The sequence below is a fragment of the Cryptococcus neoformans genome, chromosome 2, assembly GCF_000149385.1.
Source record: "Cryptococcus neoformans var. neoformans B-3501A chromosome 2, whole genome shotgun sequence".
NCBI classification, from domain to species: domain Eukaryota; kingdom Fungi; phylum Basidiomycota; class Tremellomycetes; order Tremellales; family Cryptococcaceae; genus Cryptococcus; species Cryptococcus deneoformans.
Genome location: NC_009178.1, coordinates 425652 through 453497, shown reverse-complemented (window position 1 = coordinate 453497; position 27846 = coordinate 425652). Strand labels below are relative to the sequence as shown.

Below are 27846 nucleotides of genomic sequence, written 5' to 3'. Positions count from 1 at the left end.
ATCGGGGCGACTGTTTCGTCGGAGCAAGTCAGAGAGAGCTTTGGTCACTCCATCAGTAGAAGCTGTCGGTAATCAAAGACTTCAACATGTCAGCAAACACCACCGAGACCCTTCCGTCTACACCCAGAAAAGAGCTCTCGACGGACGTGACCCCATCTACCCTGTCGGAATATCCTTCAATCACCGCAGGTCTAGGAGAACCGAAGCACAGTCGGCTGACAGCCTTCCTGCCCAGGGGATCTCTCCGGTATGAATTTGATCACCAACATATCCGCAAGTTTGACTTTGGGTTTCTACCTATTCCTCCTGGTCGACGGCATGATCCTAGTAAAAAAGTGAGCGAAGAGTTTGTATTCACTTGGAAACTCAATTTGCTCTTTGCTTTTGCAGCTGTACGTGTTTTATCTCTTAGCCTTTATCCTTTTATGTCAAATCTGACTCCCGAAACAGACTGTATCCGTCATGAATTTGTACTACATCCAACCCATGTTGGTTGCCGTTGCCGATTCTTTTGACGTATCTCACGACGTCGTCTCGCGTATACCCATTCTCGCCCAAGGTGGCTACGGCTGTGGCATCCTCTTCATTTCCCCTCTAGGCGACCTTGTCCGGCGACGCCAGCTTGTCCTGATTCTAATGTTCTTTACAACTTGTCTCTCCATCGGACTTGCTCTCTCAAAAAATGTCAACATGCTTTCAGGGTTGAGTTTTGTGGTAGGGTTCTTCACGATCACTCCTCAGATCGTCATCCCTTGGACTGCCGATTTAGCCCCTCTCAAGAGAAGGGCAACAGCGATGAGTGTGACTCTTTCTGGCCTGATTGTGGGCTTGGTGGTGGGTCGAACGTTGGCTGGTATCATAAGTCTAGCTGGCTGGAGGTACAGTTATTGGATGGCCGTGGGTTTACAAGGATGTAAGTTTTGGACTCTCGCATGATTTTTAACCAAACTAATGGTCCTGCTTGCTAGCGATGCTTATAATCTTATGGCTCTGTCTGCCTGATACTCCGGATAAAAAGATTGGCCTCACATATCCACAGGTGGTAAGCTACTTTGAATCATTATATGCAATTCGTCTGACATTGCATCTAGCTCTGGTCGATGGCCAAAATGTACACAAAATATCCGACTCTCGCGCAAGCTTGCTTCCAAGCCTACACGACTTCGGCGGTTTTCGCAGGCTTGTACGTCTTATTTTCTTGACAGTTTGGAGAGGGCACTCGCTGATGTTGTTTGTGACCATAGCTGGACAACCCTTACATTCCTCCTCTCTGACTCACCGTACCACTACTCCACACTCCAAATCGGTCTTTTCGGTCTCTTGGGCCTAATCGCTGCTCTGCTCTCCCCTCTTTGGGGCTACCTCATCGACCAGGTCCATCCTTATCTGGCTCAACTCGTTGGGATCTGGGTCTGCTTGATCTCCATGATTATCGGTCTCACAGCTGCTAAAGTCAACGTCAGCGCAGTGTGCATTGCGATTGCATTTTACGATGTAGGACAGCAATTGAATCAGCTTGGGAATGGATATAGAGTGGCGGGGATTGATCCTAATGCGAGGGCGAGATTGAATGGATGTAATCTGTTGGCTCTTTTTGCTGGACAGGTAGGTCTACTTTTCCTTGTATCGCGGTATTGGGGTGGTCATAAATCTGACTGCAATAAACCAGACTTCTGGTACGGCGATCATGACCAAGATCTACAATTCTCATGGCTGGTATCCCACTGCAGGAACGGCTGTTGCCTTCCTAGGTGTGGGCATGCTTGCACTCCTCCTACGTGGACCGCATGAAACTGGGTGGATAGGATGGAGTGGGGGTTGGAAGGTTCTGAAAAAGGAGAAAATGAGTGATACAAGTGCCAATGCGATTACCGAAAAGTTCAAATCCAAGAAAAAGAAGGAACAAAGTGTGAAGCCAGTTGAGTGGCCGATAGAAGGGGAAAAGAACGTCTAAAAACGTTTGTTGGGGAAATATATAACCTTTGTACATACAATACACTGATACAATAATGCTATAAGGACAATGCCGTCCTTCTTCGCAATTTATTCTATGCAATGACACAGTCCTTGTCCTTATTTTTGCTTTTGCCTCCTGTCCGCCGAGTGGCCTCTTGCTGACCGACCAGTTCCGCATATTTCACCTGGACATAGAAGAGCACGGACAAGAAAATTCAAGAATAAGCTGATGGGGCGTTGTATGGCATGATGACGTTGAAGACGGCTATCTCACCTGTTCGGTTTTGGTGAGGAGGCCCTTCTCATGCCGGGCTTTGAGAGCCTGTATTTGGGAGTTTGTTTCTGCCTGCGTTCGTCTGGACAGCGAGTATTAGTCATGAATCGTAAAAACTAGACGGATTAATTACAGTACTCACTTTTCTGCGCTGGACTTTACAAACGGAACTTTAACATCCTGCCCAGCCCTCTTGAGCGCAGCTGCGGCCGCAGCAGCTTTTGCATCCAGGTTGGACCCCAAGTTCCCCTCAGAAGACGCAGCAAGCGGTTTAGATGCGCTCGAATTAGGGTTTGATGAATTCGCTTTGACAGGCGGTACCGGTCTTGACGCTCCTGTGCTGGCAGGAGGCTGCATGGATGGGGGGAGGAGGCGGGATAACGCAGCTTTGCCTGCTGGTCGAGATGTAGCCTGTGTTTGAGGAGTTCCAAGCCGAGAGGAGGAGGAGGAAGGGGATGGAGTTTGATTAGAGCATGTGTGTGTCGTTGGACGTCGATGTGTTGGGCAATAGACATGTTGACAAGACTGCGTGGGTGTGTTAGCGACATAGCACCAGCGTAACAACAAAGACTTATGACTCACTTCACACTTCATCTTGACAACAAGCACTTTTCCACAAGATTTTTTCCAACAGACTTCTCCAGCATCTCTTCTTCTCTTGGCCTCTGCCTTCTTCCGCTCTTCGCCGCCTTGCAGTCCTACGCAAGTACCAGATAAGATGTGCCGTTCTACAGCTTCATTCGGGTCCATGCTTTTTGGGTACGGGACAATTTCGTTACACATAGGACATGTTGGTGCTATTCTGTCTACCATGGATGCTGGAAGAGGAGCTTTACATGAATGTTGAGATGGAAGAAAGTGAGGCTGGCAAAAAGCAAGAAGGCATGCCGGGCACTATCGATTTGTCAGCATTGGCTGTTCCATCATTCATCCAAAAGATACTCACGTTGAAAGGAAGAAAGTCATGTAGATAGCAAGCTGGATGATTACATTCCTGTCCAAGGAACATCATCTCGGACTTGGACTCTGGTGAAGGTGTTGTCATGTTGAGATGTGTAAGCGTAGATGAGATGTAAGACAAATGGTGAAGGGTATGCTGAACTCTGGTGGTAATATGCTATGTTTGTTTGGCCTGGATGTCCTCTTGCAATTGTCCTTTTTATATGTCGTCCTGCTTGCTCGCTGACCAAGCTGCCTGACAATTCGTAAGCGTTTCTTTGGGATGGATGTTGCGAGAACAAAACAACGTCGTCGCCAAGAACCGCACATTTGCCACCCAACTCATGTCGAATTTATCTTATCACCCCATCTAAGATAAGGAACCAAACATGTCCATTTGTCATGTCCTATATAATAATGCAGACATAGCATAACAGTACACCATTCGAAATTATTATAGGCAATACTAGCGTCCGTTCAAAACGTCAAGTTCGTCCACGTTCTATAAAATTGGCGATTCGTGATATACTCTTCGTGAGATCAATTAAAAAAACCGGAAGATACAATGAACTAATCACTACTACAATTCAATCATCGTACATTACGCCGTAAATATTTGACCCATACCAGAGTCTGCCCCCAAGATAAAGTTCCAAAGCTCATCAGCCTCTGCAGAGTTATTGGCAGGAGCTGCCAACTGTTGATTGGCGTTGGAAAGGTTGCCATTTTGGAAGGTATGTATGTCGTTCAAAAGCGCCTACAGCGACAGTATTAGAGATGTCATTGTAGAGAGGATTAATGTACTCACGACAGGGTAAGGATACTCGACATCAACAACAGGCGGCTGCTGAGAATCTACACCCTGCCTTACTCGCTCCAAGACCGGTAGCAGCCGACGGTAGAATCTATATGTGAAATAGAGCGGGTGGTCATTATGAGTGCCCAGCATTGTCGAGCACATATTCAATAAGTTATTTAGTATCGCCAAGACGCGATCCAACTCTGTCGGAGAGAATAAGCTGCGGGTCTAATACAATAGTCAGCAAACAGTGCCAGGCGAGTCAAATCAGATGTACAAACCTTGTAAAATATGACACCAGGCATGGATACTCCAGCACTGAACATATCTGACCAGAAAATTAAGTGTCCCTCTGCCGCAAATCGGTTCAACGACTCTGCAATTTTTTCGGACAAGGAGATCAACCGGTTTTTTATCATATCGATATGTCCAAATTTTAAGCCTTCGCTCTGATTCCGTAATAGCACGATGTCGGTAACGATGGTTGCCATTTGCGAGTAGAGAAGTGAAAGGCGCGGCAACGCCTTGTTGAGGTTGTCAATATGTCTTCGCTCGGTGGCAGCCACAGTGTTATCGTAATTTGGATTTTGAACAGTATTGCTATAAGGTAATTTGTTTTTAGAATCCCTGAATTAGTGCATGTCAGTTGCCAGCATGAAAACGCCTAAATGCTTGACTTACTCGGCACTCCATGCTAGATAATAGTCTCCAGGAATGTTCAAGTGAGCATGCTCATTCGCCCATTCATAAATGTCATCAAATCCGCGACCTGGTTGAGGTAATGTTATAGGCTGTTCAAATATTACACTGAAGCCGGTGTCCATGACTGCAAGCGGGCGTAAACGTTTGTGAAGGACATGTGCAACAAAAGCTACTCACTGATGACAGCTGATTGTAAGAGAAAAAAAAAGGAAATGCTTTCAGTTACTTGATCTATGCAGAAATAAAATCGCTCACCAATCCACGTTCTTTCTCTGTCCAAGATGGCTCTGACCTCCTCCTCATCCTGCGGCAAGGGCCTGTCATGTCTCTTCCAAAGTCTCAATTGGCACGCCGCTCGCACTGCGATCCCCGACTTCATATACGCCGACTCATCATTCTGTACATTCCAGAAAGACAGAATGATGAGCGCTTGGACGCTAGGAAGATCGACTGTCCCATGCGTTATCATACGGTTGACAATGGTATTTGCGTGATTATATAGTGGACGACAGATTTCGGGGTGGAAGAATCGCGAAGATGCGTAAAGCATTGCGGTGAACAGAGAATCGGATAACTTGACTCGTTCGTATGTGTGGTATTCAAAGTCTAGGAGAGAGATGATAGGTCCAAGGTGTTGTTTGAATCTGCAAAACGGTTATGTAAGGGTCAAAAACATAGACTACAGTAGACTTACCGAGAATAGAGCCATCTTGCTTCTTGCTCGTCAACTAGACCCAGCTCCAACGGAGACAGAGATGATAACCTTCCTCCAGCCTTGGTATCTTGTATTGTACCATCAACCCCATGTGCTGAACGGATGGAGCTACGGGGCATAGGCTGCTGGATAAGAGGTCCTTTCGCTCCTGTTCGAGTAGGATCGTGGGAGGGAGGAGAAGGGGAGTGCGTCTGTTCATGATCGAGTTGAGGTTCGATATAGTCTGTTAAGACAGTGCTTGGTTGAGCTTGACGACGTCGATCAGATGAATCGTAAGAGGGTGTCGAACATTGGCTGTTTCGCGAATTAATAGCGGGAAGAGATTGGTGTTGTAGTTGAGACTGGGGAGGACCAACGTCCATGGGAGGCAATCGCACCATTTGATTTGGTGAAGGCACCTGTCGATGAGGTCGGTAGCTATTATCATTGGCATCGGGAGTTGACAAGTTGCCAGGCATGGGAAGGATATTTCTGTCGGACTGCATTGATGGGTGCATCAAGAGTGGGGGTGGCAGTTGAGTAGAGGAATGCTGGGAATAATGTTGAGGAGTATGGCGATGGTCTGGAGGCGGCATATGTGATGTGTATGCTGTGGAAGGCGTGGGATACGACGGGAGAGAATGAGAAGGAGGGCGCTGGTAAGGCTGGGGTTGCAAAGCTGGTGGAATTGCCCGCGCAAAACTGTCCGTGAAGCTGGTTCCATGGGGGATAGCAGAGTTTGGCGTTGTTGATCCCCATGGTTCTACAGAAGACAAACTAATATCAGCGCATGGTGCGAGCATGAACGACTTGGTATATTCACCAGGCCTCTGCATCCCAGGCATAGGCGCCATGTGATTGCCCGGAGTGTTATCGTAACTAGGCTGGAAAGGCATATAATCTTGATTCCTCAACCTGTCGTCTTTTAGAGGAGTTAAAACGGATGGAAGTGGGTTGGAAAGAGCTTCTGAAAAGTTACTGTTATTTCTCCCTTGATTTCTGGATCCCTCTACGGGGCCATTCCTGGATTTTGAAGCACCAGATTCTTCTGGCTGCAAGTTATTTGGGTCGTCCGTTTTAGACCTGAAGAGACATAGGTAAGTACGAACGGGGTCCTGTGGATTTTGCGAAAGGAAAACATACTTTCCACGAGGCTTTCTAATATATTCACAATCAAGACCATATTTTGTGCAGCGGGCGCAAGTATCTTTGGATGTAAGAGGTCGGTCGCCGTAGGGCAAACAACGAGTCTTAATATATGATATCAGCCAAAACTTCATCTATGATCATAGGCGGTTGATATAAGAAGGTCGCTAACCTTGAGAGATCGGCAATTTAAGCATCTATAGGATATAGCGCCTGCACGTCAGTAACCCGATTTTCCCAGCCGAAAGGTCGAAAATTCAACGCACGCTTCGCGGGGCCGCTTGATGAGTTCCGTTCTAACGTGCGAGTGTTTGGACGGTGTTCCGTTGTTGGATGGATGGGGGGGCATGGTGATCAGCTGGATGGACGAGCGGATATGAGTGATTTGAAGAGAACAGCCAGAGAGGAGATAAGAGTACTATCAAATTGTTGCAAGTAAAGGCGGTAACCGTCATTGGGAACGCCGCATGTCGTCCTCGCCGGGCATATTTTGAGCACGCACTTTGCCGAAGACAAAATAAATAAGTATGCACGTGGCCTGTGGGGCAGGCCGACGCCAAACACTTGAAATTATTGCGTCTGCTTGTTGCTTTATACAGCGCTGCTTTTTCCCGTTGCTGCATCTTGCATGGAAGAGTGAGAAGTAAAGGATGGAAGAATGGGAGAAAAGTGTATGGGCGGGAGCGGTATTTTATAGGATGCACGGACGAGCAGTTACGGAGGCTTTGACTGCCGCCTAGTTCAGTTACTGGCATGTACGCTTAATATACTAAATAAAAATGCCTCGGTCTCGCATGTCGATAACGGATGTCGGCTTACTCACTATGCATACATGTCCACCGTTCCTTCCATTATCCATTATCCCTGTGCTTCTAGAACAACGCATCTCCGTTAGAACATTTGCATAAGATGCAGACGACTTGGATCTCTCGCAAGCGCGTTGTTCAGATCCATGTTCTTCTGCCTTCTCTCAGATTTCTGCTGGTTTTTATCTGATGTACTGTTGTGCCTTTATAGCAGAGAGGATTTAAACTATTGATGGAATGGAATTGAGGGTTACTTCACCTTAAGATCCAGGACACTTATTCAATGTCTTGCATCTGCGAGTGAAATACCGGTGACTACTCGCTTATTCCTTCGTTCTGATCGATCAATCGTCAGTCAGAGCAGAAGAAAATGTGGTGTTGATGGGTCGTGGCCTGTGCCACGTGCTGTCCGTAGATGATACACGGCTATCGGCAAGTCTGGTTAATCAAGGACAGGGAACGACCTCATGCATCACTCAACTTTGAAGTATTGCCACGTTAATTACCAAGACTCCTTACTTAACCTGTGATCTACTATCCCCTGCATACGACCACATCTCTGCAAACAGCTCAAGTGGGGTCCGTACTTGAGGATTGAATACATGGCTGTCTGTCTCCCGCATCACCGACAAGTCATTCCGGTATGTAGCAAGACTGAAAAATAATGACGAAGAGTTTCATATGCCGAGACCAGAACGATTAACAGAAAAGATCATCATGCATCATCACTCTGGTGGTAGCAAGTAAGATCTCAAAGCACGATAAACCCAATTTTCCAGTTATATTTCTACCCGAAGCCCCAGCATTTTTCAAGTCTCCTCCTGTCTATAATGCGTGGATAAATAAATGATCATTGTCCGGAGAAGAAAATGTTTATTTATGCCTTCCCATACAAGAGGGAATAGAGAAATGCTGACGTAAACCACACGGGTCGCGTCCATGGGCCGACGTGGACGCGATCGTCCGAGAATATTAGTTGACATCGATTACTGATTTTTTATAGCCACCAATTCCTTTGTCATGAACTTAATAATCTTCAGTCCGCCCTTCTTCCTTTCTATAATCTTCCCATTCGCACCCCATGGAATCTCTTTTACGGCCATTCCCAACCCCTTTGACGGGTAAACAGTGGTTTTATCTGCTTTTTCTACAAGGCGTTGGAGCAGGAGTAAGTCATTTCTCCACTTCCGAAACTATATAATGTGAACGTGACGCTTATCATGTTACGTCTCCGCAGATTATAGATGGAGGAGCGAATTTTGGCATTGCCTATGCTAGTATGCTTCTCTCGTAAATTTCCTCGGAATAATGCTGATAGAGACGCAGTGTATCACAACCAAAAAGAAATCAAGGTTCGTCCACAAGCCCCAGCCGGCTTTCCGTTGTTTCCCATGGTCCCACTTGCTAATCAGTCATCTCCTATATAGATGTGGGTACTGGCCAAGAACACTATTGCAGGTGACCTTGGCGTGACGCCCATCATCCAATGTCTAGCTTCCATGCTTATCACATCCACCCTCGTCCACACTGATCTACATCATCATGCGGTCGCTCCGCTACCTTACGTGTGGCCCCACGTCGAACACCTTCCGGATCCACGGATATTACTAGACAAGATTTTTGGGAGGAGGGGTGGCGCCCGGGAGGAAACTGAGGATGAAAAAGGCGATATAAACTATCCATCCTCAAGATCGGGCATAGAAGGGCATAAGGGATGGTTATACTATCCTCACATGCTTGTGCGGTTCACATTTGAAGGAACCGAAGCCAATATTCTTTTTTCGCCATTCAAAGCCAAACTCTTCCTTTTCAAGGCAGTTATAACAGCCGCTCAAGGCGCTCTACTCGGTATCTTCTGTGGTCTGCCTTTATGGTGTCTGTTTATTGTCGTTTTAGGCCCGATTTACAAGCACGACAATATGGCTGAGACGGGATGGAAATGGGCTCCGATGGTTATCAAGTGCGTCTACGGTGCTGTCCTCGGTTGGATCACCAACCCTATCATTGCCGGTTTGGCTTTGGGAAGCCAAGCAACGAGGCATCTGCTAGTCATTGAACATGATGAAGAGTCCGTCGCAGAAAACGCTAGTCAAGTTGTCGATGTTGATGGCGTACCTACAATCGTCGAGGAGGATGAACTCACTGCGCCACAATTTCCACCTTCCCCCCACGCGTCCCCCTCTCACTCTCCTCGGCATTCCCCCCATCCATCTCCCATGTCCGGTTCTCTTCACCTTCCCACCCCAAACATCAACCGTCCACGTACCCGATCACGCGCATCATCCACCCTTTCCAGGCCTCCACTCACTGCCAATTGCTCCGACATGCCCATTATTCCTTCACGTTCACTCCATGCACCTCAATATTCTGATGGCGAAGCACTCGCCGTACCTAAATCGGCGCCGTTGGTCCAGGCTGGAAGGGTGAGAAGTTCCAGTCAAGTTACTGCGGGAGGTGCGGGTGCGGGTGCGGGCACACCTTCGCGGACCGCCCTCCCTGTGCTCGGTACACCACTTACAGGACCTCGCGAGACACTCGCTCCTCCATCACCCTTACCTTACCACACGGTCATGACGCCCTTTGGCCCACGACGCCGAGGATTGACGGTATCCACCGCATATACGGCATCATCATCTGCCAACGGTAATAATATCGGCGGCGGTACTGCAGCCACTAGTACGGGGGGCGCACCAGGGACGGGGGGGAGTGGGTGGTCGTACGCGTTGGGCGGGATGGGTGGTCGAAACCAACGAAGACCAAGGGCTATCAGTTCGCTCAGTGGGAAGGGCGGCGGCAGCGGGAAGGAGAAGATTCCGGGCGAGTTGTGGAGTAAGAGTGCGGTACCGATGGGAACGTCTAGTAGGACGCCTGCGGTGACGACGACGACGACGACGACGACGACGACTGGGGAAGAAGAGGAAGTGTTGGCGGCGGAACATGCGGATAGGTCAGGTGAACTGCGGGAAGGGAAGAAGACGCCCGTGTGGGATGTGTTTGGAGCTGTACAAAAAGCCGAGAGAGAGGCCCACGCAGGGAACAAGTCTAGCGAGAAGAAGGAAGGGGAAGCGCAATCATAATACAGTCATAGAGATTATAATTCTAAATATCCATTGGTTTTCATCCTACCTTTATAATCAAGTAAAGTCATCTGTGTTTCATGTTGCAAATACCACATGCACATGTTGTTGTATCTAATCATGATTATCCCATAACGCTGCATACGACCCACGTGAACAACGGGTTTTCTTTTTTGATCTTCTATCTCATGAAACAAATAATTACTTCATTACATGAACCATACAACTCCCTCTTTTATTTTCTGTTCTTCTGGTAAAAGTGGATGAGACCGGTAGTAGAAGAGTCGTGACCCTGGACATCGTTTTCGCTACCCAACTGCTTCAAGATAGCCTTGGCCAAGACCTTGCCGAGTTCGACACCCATCTGGTCGTAAGAGTTGATACCCCAGATAGCACCCTGAACGTGGATCTTGTGCTCATAGAGGGCGATGAGGGCACCAAGAGTACCGGGGGTGAGCTTTTGGAACATGATAGAGTTGGTGGGCTTGTTGCCTTCAAAGATCTTGGACTTGACGAGGGCAGAGTTCTTGGATTGCTCGGGGCCGAGCTCCTTGATGACTTCCTCCTCAGTCTTGCCAAAGGCAAGAGCTCTTTGTAAGAAAAGGGTTATTAGACTAGTTGGCAAAACATAAGGGAATAAAATGACTTACTCGGGCTGAGCAAAGAAGTTGGAGAGGAGGATTTCGTGGTGCTTGCCGCCAGAGATGGGATTAAGAGTCTCAACAGGGGCGAGGAAGTCACTGGAAATACCATCAGTTCACGACGCAATAATCTATGGACGAGACGACTTACCAAGGGATGAGCTTGGTACCCTGGTGGATCAACTGGTAGAAAGCGTGCTGACCGTTGGTACCGCTCTGACCCCAGATAATAGGTCCAGTCTCGTAGTCGACTCGGGAGCCGTCCTTGGTAACGCTCTTACCGTTGGACTCCATGTCACCCTGTTGGAAGTAGTCGGCAAACTTCTTGAGATACTGGTCGTAAGGCAAGAGGGCTTGAGTTTGGGCACCTAATTAAGACTGTTTAGCGTGATTCGTGAAATAAAGAATGACGTAAGGGGCTAACCGTAAAAGTCGTTGTACCAGATACCAACCAAAGCAAGGATGACGGGCAAATTATCCTCGAGCTTGGCGGTCTTGAAGTGCTTGTCCATCTCGTGGGCACCATTGAGCAACTCCTGGAAGTTGTCAAAGCCGATAGACAAGCAGATGGAGAGACCGATCGCGGACCAAAGAGAGTATCGGCCACCAACCCAGTCCCAGAACTGGAACATGTTGGATTCGGCAATACCAAACTCCGTCACACCCTTGGTGTTGGTGGAAAGGGCAACGAAGTGTTTGGCAACGTGGGCTTTCTACGTATGGGAAAAGTGTACGTCAGTGCGGGAGACTTTTGGTGGTGTGTGGGTATGATTGTGTAATCAGAATCGTAAAAGTAGTACGTACCTCCTTGGCCTGCTCAAGGAACCATTCCTTGGCACTCTCGGCGTTGGTAATGGTCTCCTGGGTGGTAAAGGTCTTGGAAGCGACAATGAACAAGGTGGTCTCACGGTTGCAAGCCTTGAGGACCTCGGCCATGTCAGTACCGTCAATGTTGGAGACAAAGTGGGTCTTCAAGTCCCTCTTGCTGTAGTGCTTGAGGGCCTCGCAGACCATAACAGGACCAAGGTCGGAACCACCAATACCAATGTTCACGATGGTGTCAATGGCCTTGCCAGTGTAACCCTTCCAGGCGCCAGAGCGGACAGAGTCGGAGAACTCCTTCATGTGGGCGAGGACGGCGTGGACCTCGTCAACACCGGCCTCAGAGATCTTGAAGCCGCCCTTGTCAGCAGGGGGGTTTCGGAGAGCGATGTGCAAGACGGAACGGTCCTCAGAGGTGTTGATGTGCTTGCCAGCAAACATCTCGTCACGGAAAGTCTCGACCTTGGCCTCACGGGCGAGGTCAAAGAGGGTGGAGAGGACCTCGTCATCGACAAGGTTCTTGGAGTAGTCGAGAAGGAGAGAGACGTTGGGAGAAGAAGAAGAAAAGGTCTTTGAGAGGTTGGAGAAACGCTTGGGGTCAGCTTTGAAAAGGTCCTTCAAGACGAGCTTGTCGGCCTTGGAGGCGTGGAGAGACTGGAGCTTCTTCCAGGCCTGGTATTCTGCTGGACGTGAGCATTGTGTGCGGGCGCGGAGCTGCGTACGCACGAGTAGCTGGCTTGCCGTCCATTGTTGTAGTAGTACGAGAAGTTGGGAGAGAAGAAGAGTTGGAATAGAAGACGGAAGAAAAGACAGCGTAAATAAGTAACGGATGACGGAACGCCCAGAGCCGTGGCATCGCTGTCCGGCCCGTTCTCCGGTGTGGCGGTCATAAACGGCAATCGGTGTTGTGTGGTGTCCCGATCTCCCACGTGGCCGCCATGTGGGATGCACGTGGATATCAGGTGGCCAGCGCAAAGATTGAACCACAACTGCTCACCGTAATTATTCACCATAATAATTACTGACCATAACAACTTACCTTCAATACTAATCTGCAGCCGCACTGGCACAACGTGGGCACAACCCTCTCCATGTTCTCCTCCTCCCAGCCAACACAATCCTTGTCGAGACCTTCGCAGCCGTCCGCAAACAACGACATCTCTATGGACGCCGAAAGGCAAGACCAGACGCCTGTACAGACTCTTTACCTGAAACCAGAAGCCTATCCTCGAGGCGGCAAGGAAAAGTGGAAGGCCACAGGACGTACAATCAGCGCTGCAGCCGGACCAGTTGGCGGTGAATTAGCAGTATGGGTCACTAAAAGGGTAAGGTCACTTGCACCATCCACCGAGCTAATCCTGCTATAGCCTTCAGACGACCCAAATAAGCCTGCAAAGCTCACCAATGCCGACCCAACAGTCTCAGACGAAGCCATCATCTTTGCGTCTATCAACTCTTTACCACAGCCTCTAATCCAACTCTATACCGAGTCACATCTGTTGTTCACCTCACTTCAACAAATCGTCGCCGATTCCGGTCGACGGCGGCTGTCGTCTGTCGGGTTCGGTGTCAATGGAGGTGCAGAGTCATGGGATACAAAAGGGAACTTTGGAGTGGAGGGATTGTTGGGTCCGCCTGATGCAGAGACGGTCATCAATATGAGGAGGCTGGCTGATTTCTATGTCGACCAATTGGGAGACCTCAAGGCATTGCCTGATATTGATGTAAGTTCTTGACCGCTGTATTCATATGGACATAGCTTACAATGAATTAGGCCGGGCTGAGAGATCGGTTTATCGATGCTTACAACATTTTCAACATTGCCGAAATCCTCTATCTTCCCATAGACGGCAAGGGCGAAGGTCTTGTGGGTGAAGAACTCCTCGACTGGGTCAACGAAATCGACGTCGCACCTGACAACCAACTCGGTAACGAAATCATGTCCACCTTGCATTCATGGGACCATCCTTCGTTTTGGCCGTATATCTCCCGCTCTATCCTCCGTGGCTTCCACCTCCCCGCTGCTTCTTTCCTCCGATCACTTTCTTCCCACCCCTACGCGCCCATCTCCAAGCTCGCCGTGTTGTTGGCTCAACATCTCACCATCCTTCCTCGGTCATCGGAGACTAAATGGAGAATCGATATGGATTTCCTACAAGCACATAAACAGTGGCTCGCCAAGTTCAAGTCTGAACTTGCGACTCAATTAGGCGGAAAAGGGGAGGGCAAATGGTTTGAAGGTGAATGGGTTAGTTGGGAGGGAGATTTCAGATGTGTGGTAGAGCTGATGGAGGGAAAGATGGAGAGGGTCTTGGAAGAAGCAGGTGATTGGAGAGAAGCCTTGGGTGCTTGGGGTATCCTTGTTGATGTTGACATGCGAAGGGACCACTTGCCGTAAGTTTTTTATTTTTTATTTTATTTTTACCTCTTATTATACCGTTCATGGTTGTTTATCGAAACCCCCTAGCGAGGTCATGTCTATCATTACAGAGAAGATTCCTGTGGACAAATCCCTCCCTGACCACGTCGTTCAATCCGCCCTTTGCTCCGCAGATATCATCAAAGCTCTTATGAGCTGCTACTCTCTCGATACATGGCTCTCCGCCCATCTCGCTGATCTGTTAGATAAACTGTCGCTCATCCCGGACGACGAAGAGCACTTTGAAATTTCCTTGCGAGACTTCTTTTTGCTAGAGTATGCGCAAGTGTTGCAAGATAATCCGAATTACAAGGCGTTCTGGAGGGTGATTTGTGATTACTTGGGATATGCAGGTGAAGAAGGAAGGGGAAGGTTGAAGGAGCATTTGAAAAGGTTGGATATTCCTCTTGACAGGGATGTAAAAGGAAAATCCAAGGAATCGCCTGACTCCACCAATGACGAACAACAAGGTCTCGACGCTTCAATGGACATTGAGAACCCAACCGAGTCCCAAGGGGAAGCGATCAAACTCCTCGATGAAGTCCGTTCCGCCTGTGTCGATTTCCGTCTCGATGACGTATGGCAAGAAATCAGTCAAGTGCTGGCTACGCGGCTGATTAGCGCCGGGCAATATGGTATGGCGGCGACGTTGGCTTTGATGGCTAGGGATGGATTCGCATTGTCCAAGATCGCGGACAAGGTCTTGGAGTCTTTCATCACCCATGGTGAGTAATAAAAGTTTGATACTTGAAAGCAGACATAAGTGCTGATAGTGAACCAGGTCAAGACGAGTACCTGGCCCTTGTTGATACCCTCCCTCCTACACTACTCGCCGAAGCACCCACCGCCCTCTTACATCTCCAACAATCCACTTCCAACCCCACCGAATTTCCTTCTCATTCTGCTGTGAGCGTGTTTGCATCGAGAATCACATTTCTATCCGAATTCAGAGATTACCTCTTGTTTTTGAGCCAGGATGCGAGAGATCGAGCTGCGGAGAAGGTGATCAGTCTTTTGACAAGTGGGATTGCACCCGTGGGTTTCTGGGCGGTTTTGTTGGTGGAAAGTATTGCGTTGCTGGAAGGTACGTCTTTTCATTCATGTGCTGATTGGAAGAGCAAAGAATTGATATTGATGATGTGTAGATTCTGAGATATTATTCTCTTCCAACGAAACGTTTGAGCTCCTGCGCGTACTTGAAGAAGTATACGCAAATGCCGCTTTTGCTGAAGAAGAGTACCTCGGTCAACTCGTTCAGTACCTCCAGCGGACGCTCAATACACCGGCAGCAGAGGAAGAAGGGCACATTATTAAGAAGAACGAGAAAAAAGTAACGGTGAAAGATGCGAAAAGAAGGATGGAAGAAGTGAGATTGGCGATAAGTAGAAATTTGGCGAGAGCGATGGTCGCTGGATTCGACAGTCCCTTTTAGGGGGTTCTAGGCAGACTGTGTAAAAATCATTTCGTCTATGCATACACCGTTTGAAATGGAAATAAAGACTACTGTACAAATACCATTAATTGCTCTCATAATATTTCGTGAACCACATGAATAATTATCATAAAAGATTCTTTACCCTTCACTTCTTTATCCTTCACACATACTTTCGCGCGCCCAGGCGCTCAGTCCAAATTCAAACAAACGTTTCAAAAAGCAACCTGACTAGCTTGTGCACTCCTGGGCTGATTTGCTTTTCCCACAGCGCCCCCATTCACATACGGCACCGGCATCTGTATACTTGGCAATGCCATTTGCGCAGACCCATTCGCAGATCGATTCCTACCAAAGGGAGCATGACCAAGTCTACTGGGCAAATGTAGATCCCTCAAGCCACTGGCATTTGTGGTCACACCAGTCGAGGAAGAAATGTGATGGAAATGCTCGAAAGACGTGGTGGATGAGGAAGGAGTGTAAAGCGGAGTCGATACGTGGGATGGACCGGCTGAGGAAGGGGGCTGAAGGTGAGATAGATCGTCCGTGCTTGATTCGGGTCCGTGGTGGCTAGAGCTATAACCTGTGCCTATTCCTGTAGCGGAGCCCACGCGCGAGATTGGCATCACGGACCTCCCCGAAGACACGGGTGCTGTCGGCGCTGGAGTCCCTTGTCCAGGCCGCAATGAGCTAACTTGGATTAAGATTGCACATTCTCTCGTCGCCTGCGTCAACTTGCCCACCGCCTGTCGGACACTTATTGGGAACGGATGTGTCCCCGACATAGCTTTGACAAGCTCAGACACCTTGACGACAATCTTTATGAAGGATTGGGCATCGTCTGGAAGCGTAGTATGGCTATAAGCAAGGGGGTCCGCACGAAGACGTAAGAGAGATTCGCGCAAGGCGGCAGTAATTTGTTCGGCGACAGATAGGTTATGTACGAGTTCAGCATGGGATTTAGGCGAGATGGTGGATGGACGACGACTGTGGGCACCAAGAGGCGTAAAGAACGGTAGAGCCATACGGGCCGAATCGAGATGACCCTGGCTCTGACTTGACACGCTGCTGACTGAAGAGTTGTTCCTATGTGTCGACCTGCTGATTTGAGGTGACAACGCTCCAATTTCTTCAGACAACTTGAGCCAACATGCAAACGCCGCTTCTGTGGCCGTCTCGATCACATCCAACAAATCTTCGTCAAAGAGAGTTGCAGCCGCCGATGCTGGTGCGCGGACATCGACCGACAGCTGCCGAGAAGGATGATGAGGCAAGCTAGGAGGGAGACAAAGGGCATGACTGGAGCCAGAAGATGAAGTCGGTCTATGACGTTGTTGAGAAGTCCGACCAGACACAGACTGCGGCGACACAGGGCCCAACATGTGCCTCATACTGCTGTACTCTTCCTCATCCTCTTCATCTTCCTCGTCGGGCGTCGGTAAATGAATCGTCCCCGATTCCCCTCTCCTATGTCCCTCGTCTTCCCTAACACCAATAGACATGCCTTTTGCCAAAGGCGAGCCCATCATCATACCTCTTTCCACATCTAAACTGCTATACGATCCCGCGTGTCTCCTTTCTGTTCCAACACCATGACCTCGCACGCCTGCCCGCCTCTCCGCATGAGCCGTAGGTGAACCATCAATTTCGGCTTGTTGTTGTTGTTGTTGACGCTCCAGGTTGAGGGGAGACGATTCCAGAGTTGACGATTGAGGTGAATGGGATTCCCGTCTTTCAATGATGGGTGAAATGGGGGTACGTCCAGTGAATGATCCGCTTGGCACAATCGTTTGTCCGCCCGTTCCGCCTATCACACCAGGCGCATCAATGAGCAATAACATCTTTACCTCGGGTAACAGCGCCGTCATGGCCTTCCACGAGCTCGCCACCTCTGCCATAGCCCCATAGACATGCACCATCAACGTTCGAGTATATCTCACGTCATTCCCTCGCATAGCGGGAACCTGCATCTTGAGCACAGCCGCCACTTTACCAAAGACGGCAACGCTTTCTTTCGTAGCGTCAAAGAGGTTTTGTATAGCTTGCGTTGGGGGAGTACCCCGGCGGGACATGGAGTCGAATCGATCGAGTGCATTGATTAGCTTGTTTATGTACATCCCAGCAGGTTCCATCACCCGTCCAAACACGCTTGAAACCCGTTCGTTGACAGCAAAAACGAGATATTGCCTCAGCGAACTGTGCAGTTGTGAAAGCGCAAACAGTATACCTCGGATGGAGTCGATGAACTTGAGAAGGAAAGGCGGGATAGCTTTAGATATGGAGGACGCCGGCAGGGTAGAAAGACGGCGAAAATAAGAGTTGCGAGATTCGTCGAGGATACTGTCATGAGAAACGTTCCGATCTGCCATGTCGTGGCTCGTCATTTCTCCCATTTTGCGAGGCAGCAAATCCACAGATGTCTTCCGTCCCATCACCCTACTAGCTCGTTTCGGTCGTAAAGCACTAGCCAAACGTGGAGGTGATCGTACCCCAATTTCCCGTGGAACGATATCTGGCGCCGCCACCATGGTGACCACTTCTTCGTCTGCATCGCCTCTGCGTTCGCGGATAATCTTTGCGTGGCTTTGACGCAAGTCTGGTAATGATTTCTTTGCTGTCAACTGCCCAGAGTTGCGTTGTGCAGGAGTATAGCTCGCGCCGCGAGTATGTCCCTGGACGGATTGGGAAGCGAGATGAGGAAAGTTGGTAGAGGGATTACGCGAGTGCGAGTGGAAGGACGCATCTGTGGATGCAGAGGGTGGGGAGGTGAAGGAAGAAATGGATGCGTCGCGACTGTGGTTTGCAGGAGAGAAATGACTGGGAGAGGACGAGCGTAACAGAGAGTCTTCAGAAAAAGTTGTCGAGATGTTTCGCTGGGCGAACACTAAATCAGGGGTATCTCCGTAAAGTGGCTGTGTGCGACGGATGGTTGCTTGAGAAGAAGGAGCGACCGTGGAAGAGCTTTCTGATACTTCAGGCCATTCTGTCGCTCCGGGATTTTCAATGGACGTTGCGCTCGACGGTTCCTCCCTGCAGTTATGTTTAGTATGCTAACCTGCTTCGAAAGTTGATTTTCAACTCACTCTGAAGCCAGGTACGCTTCCTCTTCGCCTCTACGAGGCGCGTTCTCGGAACCAGGTGTTTGCTGGGCCATCCAGACCTTCATACTCTCAATCCAAGGCCGCAGATCCTCCTCCTTTGCCTTTTTCTTGCCTCCAGGGGTACTGCTCGTCTTGGACTTGGTTGGGACAGATTCAATCAAGGGACCAAGCACATGGGCAGGCTAGTTGCGCATGTCAGTGGGGGTATATAACAGTTTTCAAACAGGATGAGATGACATACAGGCCAGTCTACAGGGTTCTGGTCCACTTTGAACACCTTCAACACCCCGAACTCGACAAGGTAATTAGGGAGTGTGTGGATCTTGTTACTTGTCAACGAAAGGACTTTGAGCTTGACCAAGTGTCCGGGCTGTTCGGGAAGCGAGGACAATTCGTTTTTTGAGAAATCGAGGATTTCCAAAGCGGGCATTTGCGTGATCTGCAGACGGTCAGTATACATTTGCTAAACATGGAGGAAAACATACTGCATGAGGAAACCGAGTAAACTTGTTTCCCTTGAGATTGAGGTACCGTAATCTGCTCAGCTTGGAGAATGAGTCTACCATAGAGTCGTCCCTCAGAAAGTTGTAAGACAGAGCCAGCCTACAGGTCGTAAGTCAGCGCACGTTTCTATTCATGAAGACCAGACACACCGCCATACACCCTTTTGACCTTTGCCAACGCCGCTTCTGAACATTTCAACCGCCTCTTCTCCTATCCGATCTATATCCCTTCTACTCAGATCTAATGTATCTCCGTCATCGTCTGATTTCTCTAGCGCCTGCTTGATCATCCTCAGAGTCCTCTCTTCCTCGTTAAACACCAAGGTCGAGGCCGACGCTGAGCTTCCGACACCAGCTTGACCCGACCCGTCTATACCGGGCGCAGGTGCAAGCGCCATGCCTCCAGAATCTGGCGGAGAGGTATTTGCGCGTAGACGGCTCGCGGATTTCGGCGGAGGCGGAGGCGGCGATGCGCTTCGCAGGTTTCTTACTGCCATGGCGACATCGTGCTTGTCACTGGCACTCACAGGGAAGGAAGGCAGGGAATCGACGTCGATGCGCAAGCCGGGACGAGCGGGCGTGGGCGTGGGCGTGGTTGACGTGGACTCGCACAGTGGCAAGACGGACTGGCTAGCTGGGATGGAAGGCGAGGGGGCGCGAGACATGCTGCCTGAGCGGTCTGCTATGTATATGGCGTGTGGGACGACTGCCGCTGGCCTGCTCTCGTGTCCCTGTGTCTGCTATGTCTATACTCTTCTTCTCTTCTCGGCGCGCTGTTTCCTTCCTCGCAGCTTTGCCAGATGCATACAGTCCCTCCCAGCTCATCCCTAAACTATAAAGAGTCCAGAACACACAACCCTTATATCTAATTACGTAACGCAGATACCATCGGTCAGACGGTCACCGTGGAGAAGATCCTGTGCGAATAGCACTGCCGGCCGAGCCGGTAATGTCATGCAAGAACAGAAGATCTGTTATCATGCAGCCCTTCTGATGCAGCTCTGGTTTTTTCCCGACTTTTAAATGCCACGCTCAAGCTGGCGGTCACCGTGTGAACGTCTCAGCTCATGACTTTCTTTCTGGGCCGAACGCCAACGGTGCTCGAAACCTGCAAGCTAACGGCACAAGATCGTGGGAAAAGGAGCCGCTCAGTCCTCTTCTCTGTTTTGACGGCTCCCGTGGGATGGATCCCGTATGAGAAGGTATGAGATATGCCGACGGAATCTCGTATCCTCGTGATCCAGATACATGCCTACATGATTCTATAATGTTGATATATGTGCGCGCACTATGAGTTACCAGCAGTGGTGGGGTCGTTGGGGTTCACAGGGCTGACTCCGGCGGAATTGGCTTCTCGCTCAATCTGTTCTGGTCTTTTCACAACCGGTTAGCTCCTCCCTTTGCGGAGGCACAAAACCACAACGCACGATTTCCAGACATCCTTGGTCGCGTGCATGAGCTCGTACAGCTGCCCCACCTGCTCTGTCGAGAGCTTTTCAAAAGCACCCGTATCCAGCTTTTTCCCTCTCCATTCTACAGCTTGACCCTGCTTCCTGCCATCTGGTCTGATGAGCGAGCTCTCAATCTCATCGAGGTACATTTTCCATTGAGAGAGGAAGCCAATAATATGCAATGGGTTATCAGTGGTCCGCGTCAGTCGAAACTCGGACTTGACATAAGAGTCGCCCATATAGCGCATATCAACTGGTAAGAGACGATGAGCTCGAAGAAGACGGCGGTAGAGGGGGATAGGGGGGATGAGCTGGACAGACGCCTGCGACACTGAGAGCGGGAGTGGGCCAGAGGCATTGGCGAGGCGGAGGAGTGTGGGTCTCATGCTGGTGAATGGTGTGGATCAGGGTGGTTATGATAGGCGGAGTGCCGAAAGAGGCTTTCTTTATACGGAGAGTAAGAGTCGGGATAAAGTGGTGACATCACCAGTCGTTTACCTCTCGGCCGAATGCAATTTGTTCGCCCGAAGAGGTGTTGAGTCGTGGGCCATGGGCTGCAGATAATGCAGAGCACAAAATTCAGACACTTGTATTTATCTTCTTGTCAGTTCTTGTAAACATCCACAACTGCCCTCTCTTTCCCCGTCTCGTTACTTTGTGTCTCTCTCCCAAAAATGGTAAGCACACGTCCATTCCATTCCCCCGCATCCCACCGGCTTTCTTCGGCTCTCAAGTCACCGCAACCTTGACGGGACCAGCCACCCCGTGTTCGCACCACTCTTCCTTCGACCGGTTACGGCCGGCACGCCCCTTTGCTATGCTTTCCACACGCATGCTCTCCACCTCAAATATCCTCTCTGCCAATCAACTGATATTATATATAACGCGTCATGTTCCCACAGCTCGCTCGAAGCACCACTGCCTTTACGCGCTCATCTCTTCTCCGATCAACTAGACCTTTAGCATTCGCAATGGCTTCACGCAACTATGCTTCCACCCCTGCCGGCATCGACAGGATCAAGGTCAAGAACCCCGTGGTTGAGATTGACGGTGATGAGATGACAAGGATCATCTGGAAGAAGATCAGGGAGGAGGTGTGTATATCTCTGCCTTTTTTTACATGACGATACACGAGCTGACCAGGTGGCAGCTTATCTTGCCCTACGTTGACGTTGACCTCAAGTACTACGACTTGGGAATGGAGAGCCGAGATGCTGTATGTTTTGTTTTATTTTTTTGGCGTACATACCCCTTTCCTATGCCTCTCTGATATGTGGCATAGACCAACGACCAAATCACTATCGACTCTGCCGAAGCTATCAAAAAGTACTCTGTCGGTGTCAAGTGCGCTACCATCACCCCTGACGAGGCTCGAGTCAAGGAATTCAAATTGAAGGAAATGTGGCGAAGCCCCAACGGAACTGTGAGTCCAATCCCTGAACATCTTTTTTTTTTTCCTTCTTGTTTTCGTTCTGACGCCTCTGGTAAGATCCGAAACATCCTCGGAGGAACCGTCTTCCGAGAGCCCATTATCCTCGACAAGATCCCCAAGCCCGTCCCCGGATGGACCAAGCCCATCTGTATCGGTCGACATGCTTTCGGTGACCAATACCGATCCACCGACTTTATCGCCCCCGGACCCGGAAAGCTCACCCTCACTTACACCCCCGCTGAAGGAGGTGCCCCCACCGAGCTCAACGTCTACGACTTCAAGGGCAAGGGTGTCGCCTTGGCCATGTATAACACCGACGAAAGCATTTACGGTTTCGCCCACGCGAGCTTCAAGATGGCTTTAAGCAAGAAGATGCCCTTGTTCATGTCTACCAAGAAGTAAGTTTGGATACGTGGACTTGTCACGACTCCTTTATTAACGAAAATGCGCAGCACCATCTTGAAGAAGTACGATGGCCGATTCAAGGACATTTTCCAAGAGGTCTACGAATCTACGTACAAGGCCGAGTTTGAGAAGCTCGGTGTCTATTATGAGCATCGCCTCATCGACGACATGGTTGCTCAGGCCATCAAGTCTTCTGGTGGTTTCGTTTGGGCGTGCAAGAACTACGACGGTGATGTCATGGTATGTCCCTTTTTCCAATCCCTTTTTTTCTTTTCTTTTTTTTGGAATCACGTCTGATAAAGATACAGAGCGACATTCTCGCCCAGGGTTTCGGTTCTCTCGGTATGATGACTTCCGAGCTCATCACCCCAGACGGCAAGACCATGGAATCTGAAGCTGCCCACGGTACCGTCACCCGACACTACCGACAATACCAAGCTGGTCACGAAACCTCTACCAACCCTGTTGCCTCCATCTTTGCCTGGACCCGAGGGCTTGCCTTCCGAGCCAAGTTGGACGAGACCCCCGCGCTCGAGGCGTTCGCCAAGGACTTGGAAGCTGCCTGTGTTGAAGTCATCGACAAGGACGGTATCATGACCAAGGATTTGGCTTTGGCGATGAAGGGTAAGGACATGACTAGGGATGACTGGGTCACCACCGACGTCTACATGAAGAAGGTCAACGAGAGGTTGGTCGAAAAGCTCAAGGCGAGGAGCGCGTAAGAAGCCAAAGCATGGAAAAAAAAAGGGCAAAAAAGTTGTAGAGATCATTCAACGTTCATAGTAGAAAGGGATTGCAGACTTATTCAACAGGGTCACAGGATGCATATTTATATTTATATGGCTAGGACCATCTATGTTGTGAACATGAGAACCTTTTTCGTTTTGTCCTCGTTTCTTTTTATGGCCTCGACGACCTCCACTTTTCATACGTTACGTAACTCAAAAGATTTCTTCATTTTGCCTTGCGTTGCAGTTTTGGCCAAAAGCTTGTTATGGACTATAACTTATACTTCAACATCCGTCCATCGGCCAGGTATTCACCAAAAAAAATGGCTTTGATATCTTCCCCGACATCCCTTACAACATTCTCTCAGCCCCATGCTTCAAGCTCTAAAAACCCTCATGTTAGGTTAAACCCTGTCGTCGGGGACAAGAAGTCCGCGGTCGCTGCTGTCCAAGGTGATGGTGTTTGGACGTATGATGTGGGTCCAAGTCTTGTTTCCAATATTTCAAGGGATGATTGCTGACATTTTAAATATATAGCTGACGACTCTTCGAGCAACTACGTCCTTTACTGTCCCTCCCTCGACTGTTTTTACCAGCTCACCCGTCAGTTTTTGGACTACCAAGACTGTTTCGGCTCCTCGAGCGAATGATCAAGGCGTGGAAGATGAAGGGATGGATGTTGATCAAGACGAAGGATTGGATGGACCCAAGGAGACACAGATAGAAATCAAAGAGAGAGTCACTGCCGTTGGTGCCGGTAAAGAAGTGTGGGTATGGAAAGGGGAAGAGGGAGAAAAGGAGGTTATCCGGGTATGTTTTCCTAAGCATGCCAGTTGGGAGATTTGCTAATTGACTTTTTTATGCAGATAAAAAGCCAAATAAGTGCCATACATCATCTTCCGTCCCCAGCGACTCCCCTGTTGCTCATCTCTTCCTCCTCCCAATTCTATCTTCTCGACTCCAAATTACAATCCCATTCTATCTCCACCGCCTCTTTAAAATCATCTGAGCTGCTTGCTTCCCGAGTCATCCTCCAAGAAACCAAACAATCTGTTAGGGTTATCGTTGTGGACAGAACAGGACGGATCGAAGTGACCAAGATTTGGATCGAGGATAGGCGGCTGGAGAGGATATTAGAAGGGAAGGTTGGTAACGGCAAGTTGGTGGCTGGGGATGTCAGCGATGACGGCGTCATTACTGTGCTCGGTACGTCGTTTATAAACAATATCAAAGCTTCATTTACTGACTGTCAACATTTCAAGATGAACAACATAATCTCTACACCACCTCTGCTCGAACTCTCTCAACACCCTCTTCCCCTGTTCGTCTCCTTCACCCTTCCTCCGCGCCTCTTCTTCTCTCTCTCCCTTCACCTACCCTTCCCCTCGTCCTTCTTCCCACTCCCCATCCATCCCCTTCCCTTCTTCTCGCCATTCCTGCCTCCAACTTGCCCACAATCCTCACCACTACCCCGCTTTCTTCATTCACCTCTTCTGGAACAATTTCTGCTCTATCTATCCTTTCCGTTCGCTCTGGGGTGTACACAATCGGTGTCGTCCTCTCTCATAAACACAGTGAAGGAGAAGGGTCTAGCGGTAGGAGTGTGCTTTACACATGTGAAGTAGCTTTACCTGAACGTGGCGTCGGGATGGGATCGCTTCTTGGCAGTAAGGCAAGGACAGGAGAGTATCTGGAGGTTGAGGGAACGGAGAAGAAGCAAGGAAAGAGTGAATTGGAGAAGAAGCAAGACAAGGTCCTTGAAGGACTGGAAAAGGCTTTGAAGAGCAAGGACGTGACTGGAGCTCAGAAAACTTGGAGAGACTGGGTTGCTAAGGAATCTGATACCGCAGAAGGCGTCTTCAGTGACAGGTTCGTCAGGAAAGTGGTCCGCGCCGTGTTTGGGGCGGCGCTAAACGAAGACAGCAAGCCAAAAGGTGTCTATGCCGGTGAAATTTTGAAGGACCTTGTAAGCAGAAGGGTTGTGAGTGATGGCATGTGGAAGGAAGGTGTCGTCGTGGACGGGTTATTACCGCTTGGCGATTGGGTAAATTGAATGTCACTCCTTGTTATGTCTGTTTACTAACGATTATGACAGGAAAATATTACGCTTGCCCTCCAAAATATCCCCACTATCCCGTCATCAACGATCATTATACTTCTCCAAAAATCTGCTCAATCATCAAACGCTTCATCTGTCCCCTCTCTGACCGCTCTTCTTCAGATAATTCTGGCTCTTCCCCCTCCTGGTCCTTCCTACCGATTGGACTTGTATAAGACTCTCTCAGTGGAAGATGCTGCCGCCATGTTAAAGGTCCTCGTTCAGTGGATGGAAGACTACGTTGAGACTTTGTCCGAGGGATTAAAAGGCTGGGATGAGTCTGTGTCCCAGGAGAAAGAAGACAATCTTCCATCTCTACAATCTCTTGTCACGCATACCTCTCTTATTTTAGACGCTCACCTTCCTTCCTTCATTTCACACTCCGCTTCCCACGATATTCTTTCCAGGGCACAAGCGTCACTGGAGCCGCTTTTAGCCGTTCAAAACGAATACCGTCAGCTGAGGGGCCCTGTGGAGGCATTGTTAACTCTTGCGAGGAGGGAAGCGAAGAAAGCAGAAGAGAGAGCAGCGAAGAAGGGTGGGAAAAAGAAGGGAAAGAAGGACGAGAACGGGAGGTTGCCAGAAGAAGTCGTCGGCAAGTGGAAGGTGGAGGATCTTGCGTTTTAGGTTGGTGTCATCGGGTTATTTACATGCATTATTATGGAAGGCATCATTTTAGTTCTCGGCAGATGGGACTTTTATGTTCCTGAGACTGGCCAGGGTCAGTATGTACTTCACGGGTTAGTAGGAGGGTGGGAGGTGTTTTCGTTCAAATAATTCATCTGCGGACTAAAAAGTTAACCACGCCACGCGAAACCTGTAGTAATTATTAAGCAGAAAAATGATGATGATTCAGCTGAATAATCAGTTGCTGAATGAGCGATCCATGATTGATGTAGCTCACCCGCGTCGGCCATTCGCACTTTGTCATCTTCTTTCACATGTTCACAAGCCTTCCGTCGGGAAAACAAGAAGCTGCGAATAAATATGAGCAAGCACGAAATAAGCCATATGCTATCGCGACAACAAAGATGACTCATGCAAGCACGCATTTCGTCGCAAGTAGCCGTTGATTATCAACAACTCCTGTTTAGGTCGTGCCAGGTCTGTCGACCCGAGGTCTATTTATACAAGACAACAGCTTTCGACTACTGTAACTCGTCCACCCACAGTTCTCAAAATCAAGCAAATCAAGCAATACTACTTGGTCTTTAACAAAACACACCAACAGTTAACACTATGTCTCCCACTGTCGCTCTTCTTGGTCACAACGGTACCGTTGGCGACAACCTCTTGCCCTACCTCGTTGAAGCTCACAAGAAAGGCTCCATCAAGCTTGTGATTTTGCACCGACCTAGCACCGAACTCTCAAAGATCCCTTCTGATGTCGGTATTGAGAAGAGGATTGTTGAGCTCGAGGACGGAAAGATTGATTCCATCAAGGCCGCGGTCAAGGACTTGGAGGTCGTCATGTAAGTAATTTGATGTCAAATTGTACATTACTGACTGGCCACAATTACTTGCAGTTCGGCCATTGCAGCACCTAGTGCCCCTAGCCAAATCTACCTCGCTGAAGCTCTTGCGAGTTCTACTGCCCTTAAGACTTTTATCCCATCCGACTTCGGTTGTGTCTGGACCGAGGAAGAAATCAGCATCCCTGGTCTTTCATTCCTCAAGATTAAGGAGGACGTTGCTCACAGGATCAAGCAGCTCAAGGTTCCCGTTACTGAGATCAAAGTCGGGTTGTTCGACCAGTTCTTCTTTGGATATAAGTGAGTGTATATTGCCATCCTCAAACATCTCAACTGACCCTTGAACAGGGCTGCGGGAACCGATGTGAAAGGTAACCAGGTCCAATACTACCACGATTCTCTCAAGAACCGATTGCCCATCACGTGAGTTGCGCACTTTTTCGCAAAGTACGAGAGCAGCTACTGACGGCTTACGTTAGTTCCCTATCTTATCTTGGCTATTCCGTCGCTCAGATCGTCTCTGATCCTTCCCTCCTCGCTAAGCTCCCCAACAGCACTCTAAACGTCTTTAACTTTGCACCTACCGGTCAAGAAATTGTCGACATTCTTACACAGCTCCATGGTCAACCCACCAAGACTGTCCAAGTTAGCGAGAAGACCGTTGCCGAACAATTAGAGGGACCCATCGCTATCGGTGCCGCTATCACCAAGAAATGGGGTGACAATAACTTTGGTAACGTTCCCAAGACTGAGATTAGTGGCTGGGCTGGTAAGAGCTTTGCCGAGACAGTCAAGGAGTGGGTCAACAAGGCGTAGACTTGCTAGCTTCTTAATAGAGTAGATGACTCTCGTATCTAAATGATAAAAAGATGGGTCGAAATGTCAGTAGGCTCTGAGATGCATATTAAGTTGCACTCTTCTTACTACAACAATCTCTACACCCTACGCA

The 27846-nt window shown here is 49.2% G+C and overlaps 11 protein-coding genes across 12 annotated transcripts; 6 read left to right on the top strand and 5 right to left on the bottom strand.

Annotated features, from left to right (window-relative positions):
• Window positions 1–86: 86 nt before the first annotated feature.
• CNBB1730 (hypothetical protein) lies at window positions 87–1954 on the top strand (the record flags this gene model as incomplete). The annotated part of the gene is made up of 6 exons (XM_772279.1): window positions 87–392; window positions 451–913; window positions 969–1042; window positions 1092–1183; window positions 1245–1605; window positions 1670–1954. 6 exons carry the CDS (start codon window positions 87–89, stop codon window positions 1952–1954), a joined length of 1581 nt encoding a protein of 526 aa, XP_777372.1.
• A 267-nt stretch (window positions 1955–2221) lies between these two features.
• On the bottom strand, window positions 2222–3275 carry CNBB1720 (hypothetical protein; the record flags this gene model as incomplete). Its single annotated transcript, XM_772278.1, has 4 exons — window positions 2222–2312; window positions 2373–2755; window positions 2813–3124; window positions 3177–3275. 4 exons carry the CDS (start codon window positions 3273–3275, stop codon window positions 2222–2224), a joined length of 885 nt encoding a protein of 294 aa, XP_777371.1.
• Window positions 3276–3770: 495 nt separating this feature from the next.
• CNBB1710 (hypothetical protein) lies at window positions 3771–6859 on the bottom strand (the record flags this gene model as incomplete). Its single annotated transcript, XM_772277.1, has 10 exons — window positions 3771–3926; window positions 3978–4196; window positions 4250–4595; window positions 4650–4794; window positions 4848–4856; window positions 4926–5314; window positions 5365–6447; window positions 6508–6614; window positions 6683–6707; window positions 6777–6859. 10 exons carry the CDS (start codon window positions 6857–6859, stop codon window positions 3771–3773), a joined length of 2562 nt encoding a protein of 853 aa, XP_777370.1.
• A 1538-nt stretch (window positions 6860–8397) lies between these two features.
• CNBB1700 (hypothetical protein) lies at window positions 8398–10393 on the top strand (the record flags this gene model as incomplete). The annotated part of the gene is made up of 4 exons (XM_772276.1): window positions 8398–8484; window positions 8554–8593; window positions 8643–8668; window positions 8744–10393. The coding sequence occupies 4 exons, from the start codon at window positions 8398–8400 to the stop codon at window positions 10391–10393; spliced, it is 1803 nt and encodes a 600-aa protein (XP_777369.1).
• Window positions 10394–10628: 235 nt separating this feature from the next.
• On the bottom strand, window positions 10629–12604 carry CNBB1690 (hypothetical protein; the record flags this gene model as incomplete). Its single annotated transcript, XM_772275.1, has 6 exons — window positions 10629–10983; window positions 11044–11133; window positions 11186–11402; window positions 11459–11747; window positions 11839–12536; window positions 12583–12604. The coding sequence occupies 6 exons, from the start codon at window positions 12602–12604 to the stop codon at window positions 10629–10631; spliced, it is 1671 nt and encodes a 556-aa protein (XP_777368.1).
• A 415-nt stretch (window positions 12605–13019) lies between these two features.
• Window positions 13020–15707, top strand: CNBB1680 (hypothetical protein; the record flags this gene model as incomplete). Its single annotated transcript, XM_772274.1, has 6 exons — window positions 13020–13181; window positions 13224–13580; window positions 13631–14250; window positions 14324–15000; window positions 15057–15359; window positions 15421–15707. 6 exons carry the CDS (start codon window positions 13020–13022, stop codon window positions 15705–15707), a joined length of 2406 nt encoding a protein of 801 aa, XP_777367.1.
• A 215-nt stretch (window positions 15708–15922) lies between these two features.
• Window positions 15923–19976, bottom strand: CNBB1670 (hypothetical protein; the record flags this gene model as incomplete). Its single annotated transcript, XM_772273.1, has 5 exons — window positions 15923–18737; window positions 18791–18990; window positions 19050–19247; window positions 19294–19411; window positions 19462–19976. The coding sequence occupies 5 exons, from the start codon at window positions 19974–19976 to the stop codon at window positions 15923–15925; spliced, it is 3846 nt and encodes a 1281-aa protein (XP_777366.1).
• A 623-nt stretch (window positions 19977–20599) lies between these two features.
• On the bottom strand, window positions 20600–21148 carry CNBB1660 (hypothetical protein; the record flags this gene model as incomplete). Its single annotated transcript, XM_772272.1, has 2 exons — window positions 20600–20684; window positions 20739–21148. The coding sequence occupies 2 exons, from the start codon at window positions 21146–21148 to the stop codon at window positions 20600–20602; spliced, it is 495 nt and encodes a 164-aa protein (XP_777365.1).
• A 288-nt stretch (window positions 21149–21436) lies between these two features.
• On the top strand, window positions 21437–23321 carry CNBB1650 (hypothetical protein; the record flags this gene model as incomplete). 2 transcript variants are annotated; one of them, XM_772271.1, is made up of 7 exons in its annotated part: window positions 21437–21439; window positions 21665–21856; window positions 21913–21978; window positions 22045–22185; window positions 22252–22592; window positions 22647–22839; window positions 22908–23321. In XM_772271.1, the coding sequence occupies 7 exons, from the start codon at window positions 21437–21439 to the stop codon at window positions 23319–23321; spliced, it is 1350 nt and encodes a 449-aa protein (XP_777364.1). The 2 variants fall into 2 exon arrangements, with proteins under 2 accessions (XP_777364.1, XP_777363.1); XM_772270.1 differs by lacking the exon at window positions 21437–21439 and having other exon boundaries at window positions 21653–21856.
• A 329-nt stretch (window positions 23322–23650) lies between these two features.
• CNBB1640 (hypothetical protein) lies at window positions 23651–26052 on the top strand (the record flags this gene model as incomplete). The annotated part of the gene is made up of 5 exons (XM_772269.1): window positions 23651–23803; window positions 23865–24137; window positions 24194–24533; window positions 24590–25371; window positions 25423–26052. The coding sequence occupies 5 exons, from the start codon at window positions 23651–23653 to the stop codon at window positions 26050–26052; spliced, it is 2178 nt and encodes a 725-aa protein (XP_777362.1).
• Window positions 26053–26664: 612 nt separating this feature from the next.
• On the top strand, window positions 26665–27713 carry CNBB1630 (hypothetical protein; the record flags this gene model as incomplete). Its single annotated transcript, XM_772268.1, has 4 exons — window positions 26665–26897; window positions 26952–27197; window positions 27246–27320; window positions 27377–27713. 4 exons carry the CDS (start codon window positions 26665–26667, stop codon window positions 27711–27713), a joined length of 891 nt encoding a protein of 296 aa, XP_777361.1.
• Window positions 27714–27846: the final 133 nt, after the last annotated feature.